The sequence below is a fragment of the Apteryx mantelli genome, chromosome 3, assembly GCF_036417845.1.
Source record: "Apteryx mantelli isolate bAptMan1 chromosome 3, bAptMan1.hap1, whole genome shotgun sequence".
NCBI lineage: Eukaryota > Metazoa > Chordata > Aves > Apterygiformes > Apterygidae > Apteryx > Apteryx mantelli.
The window spans coordinates 92634477-92655660 of record NC_089980.1 but is presented as its reverse complement, the minus strand read 5'-3'; the positions used below and the strand labels follow the sequence as shown (position 1 = coordinate 92655660).

At 34.4% G+C, this 21184-nt stretch overlaps 1 protein-coding gene across 2 annotated transcripts in view; it reads right to left on the bottom strand.

The window, feature by feature from the left end:
* ASCC3 (activating signal cointegrator 1 complex subunit 3) overlaps positions 1-21184 on the bottom strand; it is a 287290-nt gene that overhangs the window by 41058 nt on the left and 225048 nt on the right. For both annotated transcript variants that reach the window (XM_067293927.1, XM_067293928.1), the window contains exons 31-36: positions 17548-17685; positions 17326-17446; positions 14278-14410; positions 11430-11555; positions 1610-1721; positions 1221-1355 (exon numbers count right to left, since the gene is read on the bottom strand). In XM_067293927.1, the coding sequence (XP_067150028.1) occupies positions 1221-1355; positions 1610-1721; positions 11430-11555; positions 14278-14410; positions 17326-17446; positions 17548-17685 (765 nt within the window). The remainder of the gene's footprint in view (positions 1-1220; positions 1356-1609; positions 1722-11429; positions 11556-14277; positions 14411-17325; positions 17447-17547; positions 17686-21184) is intronic.

The following is a 21184-nucleotide window of genomic DNA, read 5'->3' as shown; positions in this document are numbered from 1 at the left end:
TTAGAAAGAATTAAAAGAAAATAAAAGGATTTTAAAGTTTACAATCTCTGTCCAACACTAGGGTCCTAGGTTTTGTCTACAACAGAAATATTTGCCATTTACCTTCGCACTTCATGAGTGCACAATAGAGGCACAAGACTGACAATGCTAGGTTCTGCTTAGATCATACCTCTGCCCTTTGCTGCTCACTAACTCTACATGGTGCCATGAAACGTTCCTCCATCTTTGCTAATCCTATTCTCAGCTTCTCCTATCCAAATTTGTCTGAGAAGAATTTCTGAAGTTTTTAGGTGGCAAAAATATCCTCTAAAGAGAAGAGGAGATTTTAAAGAGACAGGAGCTGGAGTAAGGTTCTCACCTTAAATGTTCAATATTATATTATAATTAAATTACTATTTTTAGTTTCAGTTATTTTACATGCAGAATATACAGTAATTGTATTGAATACCAATTTGAATTCAATACACTGAATTTTATTTCATAGAATTTGCACTTGGAAGGTGCTTCTTCCTTCCAAATATTTATGTGTACAAGTAGAATAATACCACTTTTAACCAGAAGATTTTGTATTTATAATTATATAAATATTTTAGAAGGAAAATGGAGTAAAACATGATTCTGTTATGATGATATGTAATACTACCATGTTGCATTGTACACCCTGTGTCTGGATTTGTGTCCTGAAATCTTTTGCCTTGCAACACGCTTCTCTACTAAACAGTCACTAGACTAACTGTATGAGCTGGCACTATTGCAGGTTAAAACCTCAGGTATCACAAAGTGGCTGGGAGAAGGAAAAAAAGACATATCAGGAAATGGGTCTTCCCCTTACATCTCCTCCAACTGTTGAAGCTGCTGTATCTTCCGGATAGTCCCAGTGCAAAGTGATGGCCCTGGGACAGTTTTAAGACACTGATATGTGATATACTTTATTCTGGCTTTTTAGTATTGCACATAGTTAGAAAAAACACACATCAGATTTGTGTAGAAACTGAAGATTATAATGGGAAGAATAAGAAAAACAGGCATATAGAATAATTCTGAAGTACTGAAAGTACATGAAAAATGATTCAATTACCTTACTCAAAACAACAACAATTGAAATTACAGGTCAGGGAAGAAGGGGTTTTTTAATTTTGGGGTGGTCCTTCATATACTTGCACATATCTTTAACAGTTATGACTTACAGATGTTTAAATTATGAAAATATTATCACTTACTGTCAGAATTAAGAGCAATTCTTCAATGTTGCTTTCAGGTTTCAACTGATCTTTGAACATCCCAATTGTTGGATGCTTCAAATAGTAATAGGAAGCAATGCGGCCATACGTCAAAGGTTCAATGCTGCGATTATCCTGTTAGAAGAGGAATCAAATATACATGATTCCTACAATAACTGTAAGATATTTTAAGACTACTTTATAAGAGAGAAGAGAAAAAATGATTTAGCATCATAATTTTGATCAAGCTGCAAACCTGATGAGAAAAAGCTCAGCTTTCAACATAAGTCTTAGAAATACTTTCACAGACAAACTTTAGCATCTGAAATCAGGAACATGCATCCCGCTGTTCCCTTTACTGAATCTTCCGAGGCACAGATCACTCTTACCTCCCCAATTTCAATGCAGTAGGAGCATTCCAAATCAAAGAGGGATTTCTCCACAAGGCCCGAGAGGTACTTATTCATAGTGTCATGGCTCACATCGTCCAAGTTATAGTAACTAGAGAAATTGAAAACAGATACATTACATGAATACTTGTGACACTCAAGATTTTTATACATACACACACATGGAAGAGCAAATATCCACATTAAGTGATTAAACACAGAATTATTCCCTTACATAGTCTAAAAAGAAATTCATGATTCTTAAATGGGTTGTGGAAATAGCCAAAATAATACTAGCATGTACATACAGAAAGATGGTGATTTATCTGTCTATTATTAGTAAAGCTGATTCCAACAGAACTGGACATACACTTTGTGAGCTGGAATATTTTCTTGATTACATAAGTATGAAAGTGAATAAGCAATACTAACACAAATAACAGTACTGTTAACCTCAAGAGAAAGGCAGAAATCCCAGCAGGGATGGCAAGTGTTCTTACATTCTGGAATGCTGAAAATAAAACCTAGGCATATAGTGACATGTCTTGAAAGAATAACCTTATATCAATCAAATGCTGATATTTGTTGTCATATTTCTGTGTCATTTTATTCTCAAAGTTAAAATTACTGGAAAAAAAAAGAACAGAGTATTTGTCAATATGTTTATTCCACAAATTTTTATTTAGGTAAACTTTTAACACTATATCTAGTAACAATGGTTCTTAGTTAACTGCATTAAGGAAAAATGTTTATAAAGCATGCCAAAACATTTTGTTACACTTGTATATAAAAAGACCCAGTGACTGAAATTGCCTTAACTGTAGAATTTAAGCTGAATTATGAAGTTTTTATTCACACAAACTAACCGAATTTCAGGGAGAGATTTTGCCTAGGAAAACTAGATAAAAATGTAAGCATTTGAGTACTAAATTCATCAAAGGCACCAGTACAGGAAGTAATAATTAAGTTCAACACACAGTAAAGAAAAACCAAGCAGGTCCAGAAATTTTTAACTTTTAAAAATTCTGAATTCATGCAGTGCAAATAAATCAGGGAATTTCAAAGCAGAATTCAGACAAAAACATTTTAATATTTTGATAAATCATTGAAACATTCGATGATTTATCAAAATATTAAAAAGCACAGTAAAAAAGGGTGCTCCTGCTCAGTAAAATCCTGTCACACAAAACAGAAAACTGAAATTGTTGCTACAGTTAAAGATGCTTCTTTATTCACACTATCTGCTTCACTGAAATTTCCTGCTGTTACAACCACGTTCTCAGCATCCCCACTGGAAATAACACCACACACTCTCACAGAGATTAGCTACTGCCAGCGGTTTAATCACTTGTTTTGTGCAGGTGAACAACAGGCTGCACAATACTGTGCTGAGATTCATCTCAGCTGATTTTACATAGTTACATCTGCACCCGAGTTAGTCGGCTTAACTCCCAATGAGGAGAACAGGCAGTGGCAGAATACTATTCACCCGACCTGTTTTAGATATCTGCTTTAGGTGAGCTGAAATGTGATCGCTGACTAAAAAAAGAAGTTTAGACAATTAATTCAGTTTTTGATGTTATATCTAAACTCCCATTCTCTGTGATTTAAGCTCTGCTTTCATTACTGTTCTGCAGTTGCTAGCACATTTCAAAAGACCGAAATGTTTTTAAAATGCTAAAAGCACCCTTCAGTGACCCTTTATTAACAGAAACTGATTTTCATTATTTTTTTTCTTAAACAGTTTTTAGCATTTTTTTATCAAATGTTTTTAATAGCAATAGAATAACCAAAAAACCCAACATGCTAAATATCTGTACAGTTATTTCCATATTTTATTCCCTTGTTATTAATCCCAAATTATAGGGTTAATTCTCCCATGCTTTGAACATTCACTTATAACTGAGTAAAGTTGGAGTAAAACACTACTACCAAACTAAAGTGATTAAAAAAATCTGTTTTGAAACAGTCAGCTACATTATACAACAACAAAGTATATGGCAGTGAAGTATTCAGCCCTGTGATATTTTATATGGGTTCATATTAAGATTATCTCAAATATTCAAAATAGCTGTTGTCCAAACAAAAACAAAACAAAGAACAATCTGTATTGACTAAAAAGTTTTATCAAGCACATGGCCACACATGATCAGCTTCACCCAAAGAAAACACATTTGCAGCAAAAGTATTCTAACATTGTTTTCAGCAACTTAATTTTCATGTAAGGACAGTCACCTTTTAAATATACTGAATTAATATAGCAATGAAAAAAAATGGTCAACATTTCCATCTGCACCTTTTATTTGCCTGACATTTTAGCACCCAATGCATTTAGATTCTGTTTATTAGTAGTAATTACTTTGTAACAATTTGCTTACCTTCTGAAAATCATTCCAGCAAATTAACTTACATAAATTGTTCAAGGATGCAAACAGAATTTCTATTTTATACATCTAAACCACTAATGATTCATCAGTGTTTTTCTCTAAATTGAATATAACACTACTGAAATCATTCTAATTAAAGCGCTTTATTGCCACAGTATTCAGACTTGCACTATATCATTTCTGCAATATTATTTGCAGTACCACAAAATTGATGTTGAATACTGTTAAAACAAATGAAGAGATATGGGCAATAATCTGAATTTTATTTTTGAGATTGCAATTTTGAGACCATAATTCAAATAGATCTTTTCTTGTACTCTTGCCTAATTTACAGTATTTCACATGGAATAAGTCATCATAAAAGGCATTACAATGCCTTTTAAAAATTGTATGAATTTTAAATTTGCTGATTTTTGGTAAAATATTGTCAGAGGTGTAAATAGCTAATTGCCCAGTGCAAATAAAACCAGTATGAACAAAAATCCTAAATTAGATGGAATCTTGAGAGAAGGGGTACCAGTGTGTTGTAACTAGTATCTGTAATGGGGTAAATATAAATTTGAGCACACCCACAGGAGTTTCTTGGTCACTTTGCACATTTCCCCCTTATAAAAAGCAAAGCTATTCATCTAGAAAGACTATGTTAAAATCATTAGAGAAAACAGAGGTATCGTGACATTAGACAATATTTTGAATGTGCAAGCATAAATGCAAGTTGAATTTTGCATGTTGGTTTGCTCCAAGTATAAAAACTGCATTGTATGTGAGTTCTTCTATGAAGCTATATTACCTAACTATTTAATTACAGATAAAGAATAAAAACAATGCAGTTTCATGCTCACTGCATTGAATTATCTAGTCATTATTTTCCCTTTGCTATAAACAGACAGCCTACCTTTTTATCAGCACACCATTTCATTTATTTCACAGTGAAGCCCAGTTTCACAATAATTGACTTGTCAGAAGCTCTAATTTATGAGACTGGGCTCTGTAAGCCTTCTCCTATATTGGACTCAACCTGCACACAAGCAGGGTTGAATATTTACAATGCTGTTAACAGGTGCTGAGTTGTTTAATGATTCTAATAGCCAGAAGCGTACTGCGAAAGCCAGCGGGATCACAATTACAGGCTGTTTGAACACAACAATTACTTGTCCCCCGAGAGGTGTGAAAGTCAAAGGCAGTTTTATCCTAACAGCATCTAGCACATGGGCTAGACAGGCTAACTTCCATTAGTAGTCCATTGGGAAAAAGCCCTAACAACAAACCCCTAGGTATCGTAAAAATTTACAAAGTACATAAAATTTAAACAATCGAAAACTGAAAGAACTTTTTATTGTCTTTAAAATAATATATTTAAAATCCCAAATCTTGTAGAGCTTAGCAAGAACAACAAACCATGAAACATGAACTTATTTCTCTAATCTAAGGAAGTGTGGAATTTCATTAGCTGAGAAAGACAGAGAGACGTGCAGGAACATAAAATGTAGATGAAGTTACACAAAACATTTAGGATTTAATGTGAATGGTGGCAATCATTTCCTGTTTAGCTTATGTAAACCTGACCTGAGATCTCTCTGGGAAATTTTTCATCAGCCTTGAAATGGTCTTGCTATAACTGTCAATGCTGTGAAGTCATTTGTTACCGCACCATGTTTTTTTATGTTCAGATTATACGGTAGTAATAGTGACACACATAATGAAAATCGGTGGCAGAGTCAGCTAAAATATTAAAAGAAAAAACTTGCTAGACAGAAGGAATTTTGAAACAGACAAAAAGACAAATCTACAGCACTATACAGCACAATCTGATAACAAATAAGTGTCCTTTCTGAGATTTTACAATTCTGAAAGCAGAATTTTGTTATGAACAGGTATGGGAGAAGCACACACGGTCAGTTTTGCAAATTGTTTTACTGCAACTGTAAATTGTTTTACTTTCATAAGCTTGTGGTTTTCTGCAGCTGCCATCTTCTGATGCCATGCAAATGGTACTGAGGGCATGGCACAACTGATGGACCTTTATAGCCAGCAGACTACAGACCAGTGTACCAACCCCCTTCTCCTGGTAAGGCATTGCTGACCTACTCTGGAGTCTGAGACAGGCTTGCTAATGCATTAGAGCATGCACAAATACTACAGACTAATCTGTATCTGTATTTTACGTTCAAACCATTATTTTCTAGAATTTATATATTTGCTTATGCCACGTATGAGCAATAATTTGATCGATAACATAATTAGTTTTAATCAGTTTTTAGTATTTTCACTGTGATTATGTAAGAAAACCAAAAGAAGTGAATGCAGTTTCTCTGGCATCAGGAAGGCATTTGCCACCACATCAGTACTCCTAATTAAAATATTTACAAGAAAGTGTACCTCATAAGATGAGTTTCCATGAGAAATCAGAGGTAACAGGCACCTATAAATTTGCTGATCTATTGATTGGCTATTTATTTTTCTTATGCTATACCCCAACAGATAATCTGTACAGGTAACTCATATCCAGGAGTAGGAAGATGACCACGTGAATTTGCTTTCTGAACGGGGCGATGCTGGGGTCCTGAGCTGTACATTCTCACAGAAGGCTGCAGCAGGCTGGGGCTTAGGAGGCTGATCAAATACTCAGCAGTCTGGAACTTCCCAGCCTGAGAGAATCAGAAAACCTTCGTTCGTGTGAATAATTTGATAAAAGCATACCATGAATATTTTCTGTGCTTTTCACATCACTGTGATCCTAATAATTCAAAAAAACCCCAAGGTCTTGTAATGAAATTTGTAATAATACATATAGCTGTGAAGGGAAGTACATATATGAACATAGATCTAAATGCAACCCTAAATGGTCCTGAGAATATCTGTTTACCAACTCAGAGTATGGATATCAGTAATTATTGCAGTGTAATATACCTTCACCTTCTAATCTGTTTTTATTAGTTACTGCCAAACTTTTTCCATTTATCTCTTCATCTTAGTTAATTTAATTTTCTTCAGTAATCCTCTTTCTGATACAATTCCAAACTAGCACTAAAATTCTGAATAACTGTGATTTTGTCACTGAAATATATACACATTACTCTATCCTGACTGGCCAACACTAGCTGTCACCTCAATGCAGGAAATTATATTAGCACAGTAATAATCATAATTATTATTCACAGAATCACAGAATAGTTGAGGTAGGAAGGGAACTCTGGAAACGTCTAGTCCTGCTCAGGGAAGGATCACCTAGATCAGGCTGCCCACGGCCATGTCCAGTTGGGTTCTGAATATCTCCATGGATGGAGACTTCACAACCTCTCTGGGCAACCTGTTCCAGTGTTCAACCACCCTTGCAATAAATAAGTGTTCTGTTATGTTCAGATGGAATTTCCTGCACTTGTGCCCATTGCCTCTCATCCTGCCATTGGGCACCACTGAGAAGAAAGTCTTGCTCCATCTTTTTTACCCCCTCCCATCAGGTATTCATACACCCTGATCAGAATCCCCCTGAGCCTTCTCTTCTCTAGGTTGAATAGTCCTAGCTCTTTCCACCTCTCCTCATATGAGGGATGCTCCTGTCCTTTCATCACCTTTGTGGCCCGCAAAATAGACATGCTCAGCCAATCATACTGAGAAAAGGAAATTCAAAGTAAAATACAAGTGTATGATTAGTGATAAGAGTACCAGTCTGAGATAATTCCATTTAATTATAATTTATGCTATATTATTTTTTTGCTCCAGTAAGTTTCATATGACTGACATAAAGTGAAAAAGCTTAAGAATGATTCTCAGAATTAATTAACAAAACGAAATTTGTCAGATATTCCAAAGCAATTTACACAGAAAACTAATTTTGCATGTGCATGTGTGTGTATAAATATATAAAAGCACACACATTTTAACAGTGATGTGATGTGTACTCTCAGATTATCCAAAAATTAACATTCCAAATGAAAGTTGATTCTGCTTAGCTTTGCATATGTTGTAAATTGCTATTTCTCTTTTACTGCATAAGTATCTGGAAAATATCATAATCTGATTTACAGAAAATGTTTCCCATAGTTGTTTCTCTTTTGCAGAAAGTTGTGGATTATAATGTTTTATATGGGCAAAAGAATGAAACAGTCAAGGAATTTCAGTCAAGGAAAGCCGATCTGCCCAAGGCTTCAGTCTGCTAGACGTCTGCTAGACGACACTCTCAAAATAGCCCCTTTCAAAGAACAGGGCACTTAGCTGATCTGTCTTTAAACATGGTCTGGACTAAGCAGGGAAAATACTAGCTAAAGGTATATTCGTAAAGGAGAACATGTTGTCATACTTGACTGAAGTAGCACAGAAACTTTGACTTGAAGTGCAAATTCAGAAACCTCTACAACATTTAGAAATAATTTCTTTGGGGGGAGGGAATGAACAAGGAAGAAACTCTGGATATTGAGACTGATATACTGTAATAAATAATTTTATGTGGAACTCCCCTCTGATTTGTACACCACAGCTTAAACGCCATGGACATGGTTATTCAGTATACCTCTGAATAAAACTAGCACTCAGCTACTTTAGCCTCCAGATCATCAGCTCAGTTACCTCTCTTATCTATACAGTTAAACCCATTTCACAGATGTCAGGATACAGAGATTCAACAGACAGGGAAATTAAAATGGTTTGATGAAAATAAGTATTGGAACATGCAAAGATTTTTAACAACACCTTTTAAAGAGACATTATTACAAGTCTAACAAATTATCATCTCAAACATGCCAGAAAAGCTTTCTTAATGACTGTATGTTTAGAAGAAACCTGGACACTTAGAGCAAGGGCAAAAGTATACTTTGATCTTTATCTCACAGAAAAAGTAGAGTAATATTACTTAAATACTATAAATTGAAAGCAGTCAGTAAGGCATTTTATGATGCTGGATTGCTAGAACAGAATGATCCTAGATTTGTTTATGCAGTTTTAATCTATAAGTAGCTAAAATCGGAAATAAATGAGAATATAAATCTTCTGCATATTATCTAAGCCCATTATTTTGAGGATTTACAGAACCACATGCAACGCCTTTCATGCCAATGAATCCCAAGGAAATTTATCAATCATGCATATGGGAATTACTTATTCACCACTAACATATGATCAGCTGCTGGCTGGAAAGTAGTTGTTGTTTCATAATGCAGTGAATGTCAACAAAATTGCTCTGGGGCAGGACATGATAAAGAACCGTATATCAGCTGACACAGACTGGGTGTTAGTACCCAGACTGAAATCTAGCCACTCTGCTCCTACTCTTGTGGAAAAAAAAATTTTTTTTAATATTATTTAGGGCCACGAATAATTCTTGTCTGGTAACATCAAACATTTTGGATGCTCATCTATGGCACAGCAAATTCCATTACTATACTGCAATTTATACAAAGTACTCTCAATTGTCACTGACTTCTCATAAAACTCTTCAGTTTTCCTTTGATATATCTCAATCAAACACTGACCATGCTGGCACTCCTTAGCTTGTAAGAGATCTGAAAATACCATAGATAGTATGCCCAGGAACTCTACTAATTAGCTAGTTTAGCAACATTGGATGAAACTTAAGAGAATTTATTATTATGCAGAAGAATGGAAAGCAAGCATATCCATTGCATTTGCACGTGGTATCTAGAAATGACCTTTCTGACACAGTCAATAATGTCCTTCATTTTTCTCTCTGCATGACTGAGTACAGAAGGAACGCTGAGTACCTGCGCATGGATGAGACACTGGGGAAAGCAGCACAAGCTGTGAATTGTTCCAACCTGCATGTGCAGTGTTCCACTGAAAGACTCCAATTTCAATTTGCATTCCTCTCCTGCCATTATGGACATGACTAGTCAAAATCTGTTGACCTTGTCTCCCACGACAAAGACCCTGCATCCCATCATGAAATAGTGTTGTATTCCTACATTTCTTCAGAGAATCCACCAAAATAGCAGAATGGCTTAAAAGTTGATATTATGATAACTTCAAATTTAACTTTCCATGACATTGCACATTAAAGAAATTGCTGAGAAAAAAGGACCATCAGTAAATATGCCAACTTTGTACTCCACTGGGAACCTTCTTTTATACTGGGGAGAACTTGCCTATTAAATCAGGTGACTACATTTCTATATTCTACACTTTATGTTCTGTGCTGTATCCTAAAAATGTATCTACCATAGATACTACATGATCAAAGCTTGCCAAAGACAAATCAACAACATTACTTAAACAATGCAATTCAATAGCAATGCATTTTAAAATAGTATTACTTATTCCTTATACTAAATAAGAATAGTGTCTGCAGTGACATACTTTTTAACAATAGTTGTATGGATCATGAACAAAATTCCAAAGTCATACATGATCAAATTTTTGCATTTCAAGAGGTGGGAAGAAGGGTAAATATAAACAAACACAGCTTACCCACATTTAAAAACCAGCCTAGACAAAAACAGAATTTAGCTGTTCGTCACACACTGGCAGAAACATCTTCCAGGCAAATTGACTCATTTTATTAGTTATGAAGTAGGGCAGTGAATTACTTTTTTTTAATATACAATTCTAACACTGTGCATTTTTGATTTCTCAAGCACATTAGATGGAAAGTCCATTTGCAGGAGATTCACTGAATAGTACTAGAGGCAGAATTCAAAACTAAAGATGACTAAAACAAAATTCAAGGAAATTATTGCATTGGCCTTTATCACCTGCAAGCTCCAACAGCAGTTACCCATAAAGAACTCAATTGAAAATACAGCCAAATGTTATGGACATTAATGGGATTTCAGAAATATGACACTCTGGAATATATCAGGAGGATATTTACAAAACATTATGAAACAGTGCTATAAAATCCTAATTCTTTATTTGCCACATTATTTTGGTTGGCGAATGATCATGTGATACATAACATACCATTTACCCAAAACAACATTGTGGCAAAAGCAGGCTACGTTGTTGGAACAGCTCAGAATGATCTGCATACCAGCTGGAGCTAGGCAGGATGCTAACAGTCACTGAAAATATTGCACACATGGTTTCACCAGGATCCCTTAATGAAAGTAAAGTTTATCACAGAGAAACAGCTGATAGCTATTCTCTCATTTATTAGGAAAATTCAGCTCTTAATAGATTTCCTATAGAAAACTGGGCATAATGTATCAATGTGGTAGTTAAAAAAAAAAAAAAGTAACACATTATAAATATAGTACCTAAAGGAAAGTGATAATCTAGAGTTTTATTTTAGGGATGCTGATGTAACCCTCTCAATAATGCTTTTTTATAGTTGTTACTAAATTAAGTTTTCTTTCACGTGTGGGCCAGTAAGGCTCCTACACTGGAGACTGCTAAGGCTCCAATAGCGGGAGGATCACCCTTGGATCAACTCTACCCTCAAGTTACCTTCAGATTAAAATGCATTTGTATTTTATACTCACGTTGGGTTCATTATAAGTCGACGGAAAAAGTAAGTCCAGGTGATATAATCCATTGCATCCTGCTTGGAAGTAATAGTTCCAGCAGCAATTTCAGCATTCAGGTGGTCAGCCAGCACTTCTAACAAGCTGAAGAACAGGATGAAAGAGGACTTAGCTAACTTTACAATCACAAAGACAGATGATATACTTTGTAGAGCTGTGCATTAAAAGGTTTATTACTTTCAATGTGAAAATTTTATATATTTTTCTTCCGGTGATGGAGAAGAGGGGAGGAAGAGCGGATGTTCCTGCAAGGTCAGTCATCTTTTTTACATGGTAGTGGAATGAAGTTTCAATTATTTCTTGATTGGACCAAGAATGGACAAGTTTATGTCATTCCTGTAAATGTATTCAGATGGAGCTACTCAGTGGTAACTTCTAAATACTGTATGTTGACCATATGATCATGCTGGTTTAATTCAATAGAGAATCATATGGAAAGACAAACAGAAAATGAAACAGTGGCAATAGCTTAGCTAAGATTTGACAAGTACTTTAGAGCTATTAAAATTACATCAAAACTGTTTCCCCCAGATTTTGCCTTGCCTTCATCCAATGTAAAAGAAAGCTAGTTTTACGCAGAACAGTCTAAATTCAGAAACACAGAAAAACAAAAGCAGTGTAAAATGATTCTTACAAAGCAAAATATTGTTTAGTGTCATTAAGTGGAATAAAGACCTCCACTTGGGCAACTAATGAGCTCATGCTTGGCTCGAGTAAAATCAGGGCATGGCAAATATCCTTAAAGACCAAATCAACTTTCTATTGTATTAAAATCCTTTCTCTTTTCCTAATGTTTTTACCCTATTGCTAAAAGTAAACAATAATTTGGCTTGAGTAACTGTTTTATTACTCTGTACCACTGATTGCAGACTTCTGAAGGTAAGAACTGTGGCTGTTCTACACAGATTCTCCAACAGAAACTGGACAGGTTACTCTGTTCAACAGCCATTTCATAATAAAGAGTGCTTGCTCTTTTGCTTCTAAAGTGCTATATTTCAGGGCCACAATCAGTGAGTGCACAAGGCCTGTCATGTGAGTTGTGCACTCAATTCTACAACTAATACACAGACAATGATTTTTAGAAATTAAAAAAAAAAATCTAAAGTTTAATGTTACAAATTGGAAATACTACACAGATCTGCCCTTTGGTACGAGAAGAAGGGAAAGCATACTAAGCTAAAAACCCTCCAAAAAACCTCAGAGTTTTTCTTTGAAGCTATGAAGCCTCTTAATTCAAATACCTGTGATAATCATAAAGGAGACCATGCAGATTCTACGTTAATCATATCACAAAATACAGAGAACTTAATGAGAGTGCCATTAATATGTGAATCTTCATCTGAAAGTTTATCAAATATTCTGTGTCTATAGTAAAATGTAGTTTTATCAAACTGCTGATTTAAGCAAATATATACAAATAAAAAGAGCTACGAGAAGTGGAGAACATTTATAGTATTTGAAACAGAAACAAGGTGCGATTACAATTTTTGTATTGAAGATACTATTTTCTTTATTTAGAAACACCACTTACAAATAGAAAGATTTCCTATTTTATGCCAGCGCCGTACAGTCTGGATATAACATCAACATTTTAATCACCCTGTTCTTTTGACTTGATAGCTATCATTTTGAAGAAGTTCAATTTCTAGCATTTTGTTCCAAGTGCAATTATATGTTAAAAAAAAAAAAGTGTGGTTTCCTAAGGAAATGAAGTGCATGTCTCCACATTCTTGTTTGCAAAAATTGTATATGTCCATCTGTGCACTGCAGAAATTAACCTACAAATACACCAGCCCATTGCAACTAGATTTCACAGATGGATAGCACTCTCAAGTTCCTAGAAATGTCTTGACCACACAGAGGTCGAATTAGCGCTCATGTTGAGGGATGAAGTTTCCTTGGGAGAACAATATTGTGAATTCTTCAACACTGAAAAAAGCTTTCAATAAGCTTTCTCAATAAGCTCATGTCTTATTAGATTTCTAGGAATTTTTCCATGAAACATGCGTCTATAGGAGACTGATGTAACTAGTTCTGTTCTGCATGGAACAACTAAGTATATTATAAATATTAAAAACAAGGCAGAAGTTACATTATGCTGGACAGCAAACACTCGATTAGCTAAGTTCAAGGAGGCTCCAAAAAGGTAGTATTTCTACTTTTCTGACAAAAATATTGCAATTTTTCAGTGAAAGATGTATTGAAGGTGTATTAATTGTTTACATCAGGAAGTTTCTTTTCTTGTGCAATTTTGACCAATGTGAGATATCTATAGTGTATATGAGCTGAAAATATATAATGTGTCTACATAGAGATATCTATACATGTCTATATGTAGATATCTATATATGTATATCCAGTATATTTGACATATATTATATGAATTATAATTCAACATATATTATATAATCTATAACATACACAAGGTGAAAAGTGCTAAAGACTCACCTACTGTTTTTTCTTATTAAGAATTTATCAGAACATTTCAGAGAGGGTTGTGAGGATCATTAATAGTTGTCCTACATACTGGCCTTGAAGAACAGCTTGTCCTCTCATTCAAATGTCTGAGACAAGACTCAAAAGCAGAGAAGCATTTGCAGTATTATCTAGGAATGGACTAAAGAGCTGAACAGTGCTTCAAGACTCATGGAAGAAAGAATTTTTCTGCATAAAGATGAATAACATTTTTCGGAAAATGACTGTCTTCTAGGATCCCAACATTTAGGAGATAACCTGGATGGGAATTTTCTTTTGTTTTTTCTCTATCCCTCATTTGTAGTACTGTTGATAGTTTGATCAGCTTTACCTGGATTCCACTGGGAAAGGTTCATAAAGGAATTTTTTGTAGAAGTCTTTCTTAATATCATGAACTAGAATTACAGCTTTGCCTTGGTCATCAAACTGTGGTCTGCCAGCACGTCCCATCATCTGAAGTACATCTGCCAAAGAGAATAAATGCATTTATTTCTGTGTAATGGATTTTTTGTATTTCTGTGGTCTCATAAGCCCTATTGGTTTTGACATACCTATTTTTTTTTTTCCATCTCAGGTAAATTTACAATGAACTTCTTTCTGGCAGAGTCTATATTCCTGGGTGCTTCAAGACTATTCACTGCAGTAGTACCCAAGCCTACATTTAATATAAATTCCCTCTTCTCTCCTTTTATTCCACATCCATCCATTGCTTGATCATGTAATTAAAGATCATATGAGTAAGAGATCTATGAAGGCTACAATGGCAATTCTGTATTATTTCCTAATTTTCAAGTACCTTACTTTTCGTAGTAATAAAAGTTCCTTATATAAGCCTTGTTTCTATATATGATTTATTAGGTTTTTAGAGGAAAAAGGGTATTGTGGTTGGGGAAGGGACAAGACAGATGATATAGAATGGGATACAGCAATGGACAGCGATAGCAGAAACAGCCTGATAGTGACTTTCTCTCACTTGTGTACATGCAAGCTATAGAGACAACAATTTTTTTAAATCAGTTTATTCATTTTGTTAATTTAGGAATGACATGCAAATGTAAAATGAAAATAGTCTGAAAATGATATTTCTGAATAGGTATGTGCATAGGGGATTGAAGAAACAACTTCCTGCTATTCTAGTATGGTGAATTAAACAGTGTATGATACCATATAGGAAATGAATTTACCAAAAAGCATCAGGAAATGATTTTTGTCAATATCCACTAAGTAGTTATCCAAAACCAATATTTTCTTTACGGTCTATATGCTGCTTGGCTGCCTTTAATCATGGGACTAAACTCTTGAAATGTCACAAATGATCCAACTGGCTGAGTAAATGCCTGGTAACTGAAAGAAGGGCCCTCCCCAAAACCTCTGACTTCACTCAGAGGAGTGTTTTTCCTTATTTTCAAATTACTGAACAGCCTGGAATCATTCATTCTGCTGCTTCCTTAGAACCAAAGCCTTGATACAGCAAGGTAACTTCTGCAGAAAGAAACCAAGTTACACCATGATGGAACAGTGAAGGCATACTTGGGGGCAGCATTAAAGACAGTGTTTTGAAAATTTGGAAGCATTTCAGAAAGAAACTCATTACATTTTCATTTTATTGCCACTGAAAAACTGTATTACCTTTCCACAGAACTTCCAGATACATAAATATTCTGCAGAAAGTTAAAAATAAAATTGCTCTAAGCAAACCACACCACATGTTTCTTCATAAAATAAGGAAACTGCATTTCCTATTGCAGCACACACAACAATGTCTAAATGCTTCTTTTGCAGAGAGGGTGACATTTCTCCCTCAAAGCGCTCTCATGTAATATTCAAGAATCAACCAACCTCCACTGTACAAGTCAGTTCAAGACTCCACATAACCTGAATTCAGAAAGGCAATGAAGAGTGAAAGTATCAGCATTCCCTAACGCCTTTGTGAGTACTTGTACAACATATTTCTAAAACAGGCTCCAATGCTTATTGAGTTTCTGATGTCTTTTGAAAGTATTCCCAATTATTTCTCCTGAAATAATCTGTACTCCTGACTATTTCTCTTTGACAGTCCCATAGATTCAACATAAAATTTAAAACTTCAGTCGGTTTCTTTCCTTATCACATTTCCCCATTCAGTAATAAAGTCTGTTGCCACGGCTCTTCCAGTGGAGAACAGCGAGATCCCACTTCTCGGCAGAGACTGCTCATACAGCGTTACATCAGCCAAAGTCTGTCACAAAACACAAGAGTGCAAGCTTCCCAGCTAAGCTCCCGGGTCATCTTGAAACAAGAGACTTGCTCTGGCAATCAATCCCAAGTTTCCTGTACAGCACTAACCACTAAATTAAGCTCTACAATGGGTTACTTGGGTAAGCAACCCCTGTAACATTTTCAGTTTGAGCTTTTCTTCATTAGTAAACTCGTCTTGCTAAAAGGACACTGCTTGGTTAAGAAGATACAAGATCTCTAGCTACATTACAGATAACATTTAGATTGTCCTTAGGCACACAGATCTCTGGGGTAATGTAGGATCATTTAATAATAAAATTTCTCTTGTGAAAAGAGAAAGGGAAAACAGAGCAGGAAATCTGGAATAAATTTAGCTTGTCCTCATTCTTCAAGCTTAGTACCATCCAGACAAATATTCTCCCTGTCTGAACTTTGAAAGAAGTCCTTCCATGGTTCACTTTCTTAAGCTTGCTGAAAACACTGCAGAACACTTTATGAAAAGTGGAGTTGACTGGAGACAGAAAGCAATAAAAATCTGCATCAAACCAGAAATTCAAATACTTAATTTAGCGGCTTATTTTTGAAGTATCAGTTACTTTTTAACTTCACTGAAGATACTATACTAGTTAATGTTGTTTTTGTTTACTGTTAAGTAAATTTTATGTTCTCATACACGATTCAACTGTTGAATTTCAAACCACAGGGATGTATACTGTTAAAAATCTGTTTCAAAATAGAAATAGAATTTTAGAATAGACTAATTCTAAAAAAGATTTCAAAAATGAAAAAATGATTTGTGTGAAAACTTACTTTTATGCAACTTACTAGGTAGCTAAATATGACTTTGTATTGCCCCTTCAATTGTTTAATGTCTATTTTGGATGATACTCATTAAAGGAGTTAGAAAGAAAAAAGACTTCCAAAACAGATAACATTATGTTATAGAATATATTATATATATATATTTATATATACACACACACACACACACATATATATTTAGTATTATGTTCTCTATCAAATTATATTAAACAAAGAAAACAATCCTAGCCTCTACCTAAGTTAGATATTTTCAGGGGTCAGTTTCTAAATGATTCAGATAATTTGCATATGCTTGAAAAGCATTTTGGTATCTGAGCATTTCCATAATTTATATGAATACCTGTAATGGGATAATCCATGTAACGTCTTGTTTTTCCATCATAATATTCTGTTCCTTTAACAATTACTAAATGAGCTGGAAAATTTACACCCCAAGCTAATGTGCTTGTGGCAATAAGAACCTAAAACAGAAAGAAAGATTAATGAGGTATATGTAACAAAAAGACAACTTTTAAAATTCCATGTAAATCTCATTATGGCAAGATTCAAAGAACAAATGTACCTGGATTTTGCAGTTCACAAACAATTCTTCCACAGTTTTCCTGTCCCGCTCATGCAACCCTGCATGGTGCATGCCTATTCCAAAAGCAAGTGTCAGCTTCAGATTTGAATCTCTAACTGTCACTATAATGTCATTCATCTGTAACAGAGAACAGTTACATGCTTTAAAACGGTTTCTCAGAACTTTTTAATCTTTTAGGGTTGCTATTATCTTAGTTTCTATAGCAAGCATAATTTGCTCAATAATGTCTACACAGACAGAGAAAAACACAGTCTCCATTCTCTTAACAGTCTATTTTTAGTCTAAGAAGTAAAGTAATATATTAAGGATGGAAGGAAAAAAATACAAAATGTACATGACTTTATTGACACTATTAGTAGCACAGATAAGGAACTCAAAATGATGAAAATATTTTGACAGGTCAGACAAATGCTATGCATTTTCCTCTGTGTTTATTTAAAGCAACTCCTAGTATCAAAGGAGTTAGGACTGCTATAAAAACATAGCAAATCCCTGCAATCAGTAACAAAATGACAGTGGTGAAAAATAAATTTGGCTCACTCTAATGCCTATGAAAAGACAGAGTTCTTCAGTTTGATATTTTGCAATTACATTCCAGCAACAAAGTTTCCTATTCACATGCTGAAATGCAAATTCATCTGATTAATTTTTCAAGTGCAATTTTTTAATTTATAGACTCAAATTCTATAGTGAAATCCAGCATACAATAAATGTCTTTAAAATTTTTTGCAGTTTAGGTAGAAAGTTAATTTTTTTAAAAAATAAATCTCGTGTCACTGACTACTCAGAATCATTTTAACTACCCTTTATATGTCTTGCTTAAGACTTGTAGTAAATTCCATAAAAAGCTCATTTATTTCTGTAGACTACCTCTGTGAATAGCCCCTCACTAATAATGAACTAGAGCTTTATAACTTCTCTCACTCGCCTCGTGACTTTTCTCCCTCAGTATTTATTTCATTATTTTATTTATAAGGCTATTTATTATTTTATGTGATTTTAATATAATTATAGCCAGGAAACTTCAAACCTCATCTCTTATTAGTGGTTTCCTGGTGCCACCAGCAGTGGCATGATGATATTGCATACTTATGGCAGCATTGCTCACAACAGACATAGAAGGTATAAGTACAGTTAGAGAAAGAGGTGTAATGCGGAACAAATTACTCGGAGTAACTGGAGAATATGGGTTGAGTATTCAGTTGCATCTCTGATTTACTTTCTCAAAGTACTGAGATATTATACCTGGATGATTGCAGTGACACTGTCATCCTCCACTTAAGACTCTCAGGTGTTGCACTTCTGATATTCAGAATTTAACTTTCTCAAGTTTTATAATTCTCATACCTTAAGGTTAATATAATTACTCACATGAATAAAACCAAGGAGTATATGTCACTACAAATATCAAAAAAATCCTTAAAAGGTATAAAAAAGCTTGAGAAAATAACAGTCTAAATACAGGATTTAAAAAATTCAATATAGATTCGGTAAATCGATCAATTTTGGCAAGAAGAGCAACTTAAAAAAATTTTTCAAAAAGTTTTTTTTTTCTTTTTTTCAAGTAGGATCAACTAGCACAAACAGAATTGATGGAAGTAACAGAGAACCCAATTTACAAAAGTATTTCTGATGTTTTGTCTTGGTCCGGTCAATTTGAACTAATAGAAACTCCTAAACTTCATTTTCACTCATAATGGTGAGATATTCAGCTGCCTGGATGTTCCTGACAGTATCATATATTATGAGATATGGAAGGTTTGTTGTTTAAATAGAGCTGGCCTGCATAAAAGAAAAGGAGGCTTACAGAAGAAAAGAGTGAAAAGGGACTGTAAAATACTGAACAGAAAGGAAACAGAAAGAAAAAAAAAAGTCATGAATTAAGAAATAGAGATGGGATAAAGTCTATTTAGGAAAGGGAAACAAGAAGGAGTAGATAAGTAGAACAAAGAAAAGGACTGAATGAAAGGAGGATATGTTAAAGGATAAAGTTTATCTATCTAGATACAATCAGCAAACCTTTGATTTCTCTAGTCAACATGTAGACATGTGACTGTAGTGTAGACAACATGAGTTATGACCCATCTTAAAGATTTCTTCTTCTGAGGCAAAAAATAACAGGATAAAATGAAAACTTGTATACTGTTTTTTTACATCTGGGATCATCAACATACATTACTAACTATATACTCAAACCTACTAAAGTGTTTTTGCTATGAATTTATGAAGTAGTACTAGTACTATATAATCTCCTTATGCTTGGATAGACACTGTGAGAAACAATAGTTGTATGAATACATTTGACAAACAGAGAATTAAGATGAAAAAGTAGTAAACAGCACCAGCAAATACCATAAAAAGATGTGAAGAATTCATACATTCCCAATGCACTTAATTTTGGCCCTCATAAACTGGCAAAAGATATCATCTTGCTGAAATAATTTTTCTCCTCCCCACCAAGAATTATCACCTTATCATTGTCATGTCTTCAATATAGAAAACAAGTCAGTTCCAATGACATTTTTTATTTAATTATTCACATGAACAGAATTTAATAGGAGGAAAATAATGAATCTAAACTCCCTATTCCTCTATAAAAGTACAGTGATCATACTAGCTCTGCCTCTAACTCTCTGCAGAGTTAGTCTACAGCGATTAGACTGCTCCTTCAGCCCAAACAGTTTTACAGTGTTATTTTCAGTATAGAACCTGAGCTATTTCTTTTGGACATGTAGTTTCCAGCATAAAACATCCCAAATTCACACTGCTGGGAATTTAGTCCAAGATGTTCTTCTTGCTTTTACAGTCAGCAGTGGTTATTTTTTTCTTCCTCTGACTTGTATTACAGCGGTGGCCTGTGGTGCTGTTAGTCACACCTGCAAAGCAGTGTAATTTAGCACAGGAAAACTAGAGAGCCCTTAGCAGGAGAGCTGGCGCATGTACTACTAGCCTGTCATTTTAGCAGCAGGGAATCCTAGTCATTTTTAGCTGACCCCTTACTTTCACATAAATCAAGGTAATAAACACAGCTATTTTACCCATAGGCACAGCCCAAGGCTTACAATTCTCATGACAATTTATTTAAAAATATAACTCTTTTTCTTATGCCAGCTTAGTGTAAGAATATTATCACTTTCTATTAAGAAATACTGGCATAATTAATGGTTTCATTAATCAGAAACAGACGCACCAATGTGACTATAAAACAAACCTAATGTTTCTATGTTGTTATAATCTCATTACTATTTATCTTTTTGAACACAACTGTAACATTAACTATAAAAGATTAAAGAAAGCACATTTTATCTTAAGTATTTTAAAAATAATACATTTATATGGAAATGTACATTGTACTGACTTGAAGTTATTAAAAAAACTGCAACACTGGTTCAGGGAACTTATTCTCAAACAATGCAAAGAGGGATTTTCCCTGGACTCCAGGGAGAGACAGACAGGATTGGTCCCATGCTGAGTAGCCTACGCTATCTTCCACAGATTTCTTGAAGAACAAACAAAAATACCTCCCATGCATTCCTCTAACATGAGGTTGAGTAGGTATCCAGCTCTTAATAAAAAACCCTCAAAAACCAAATTGAAACTCTCATATTACTGCAAA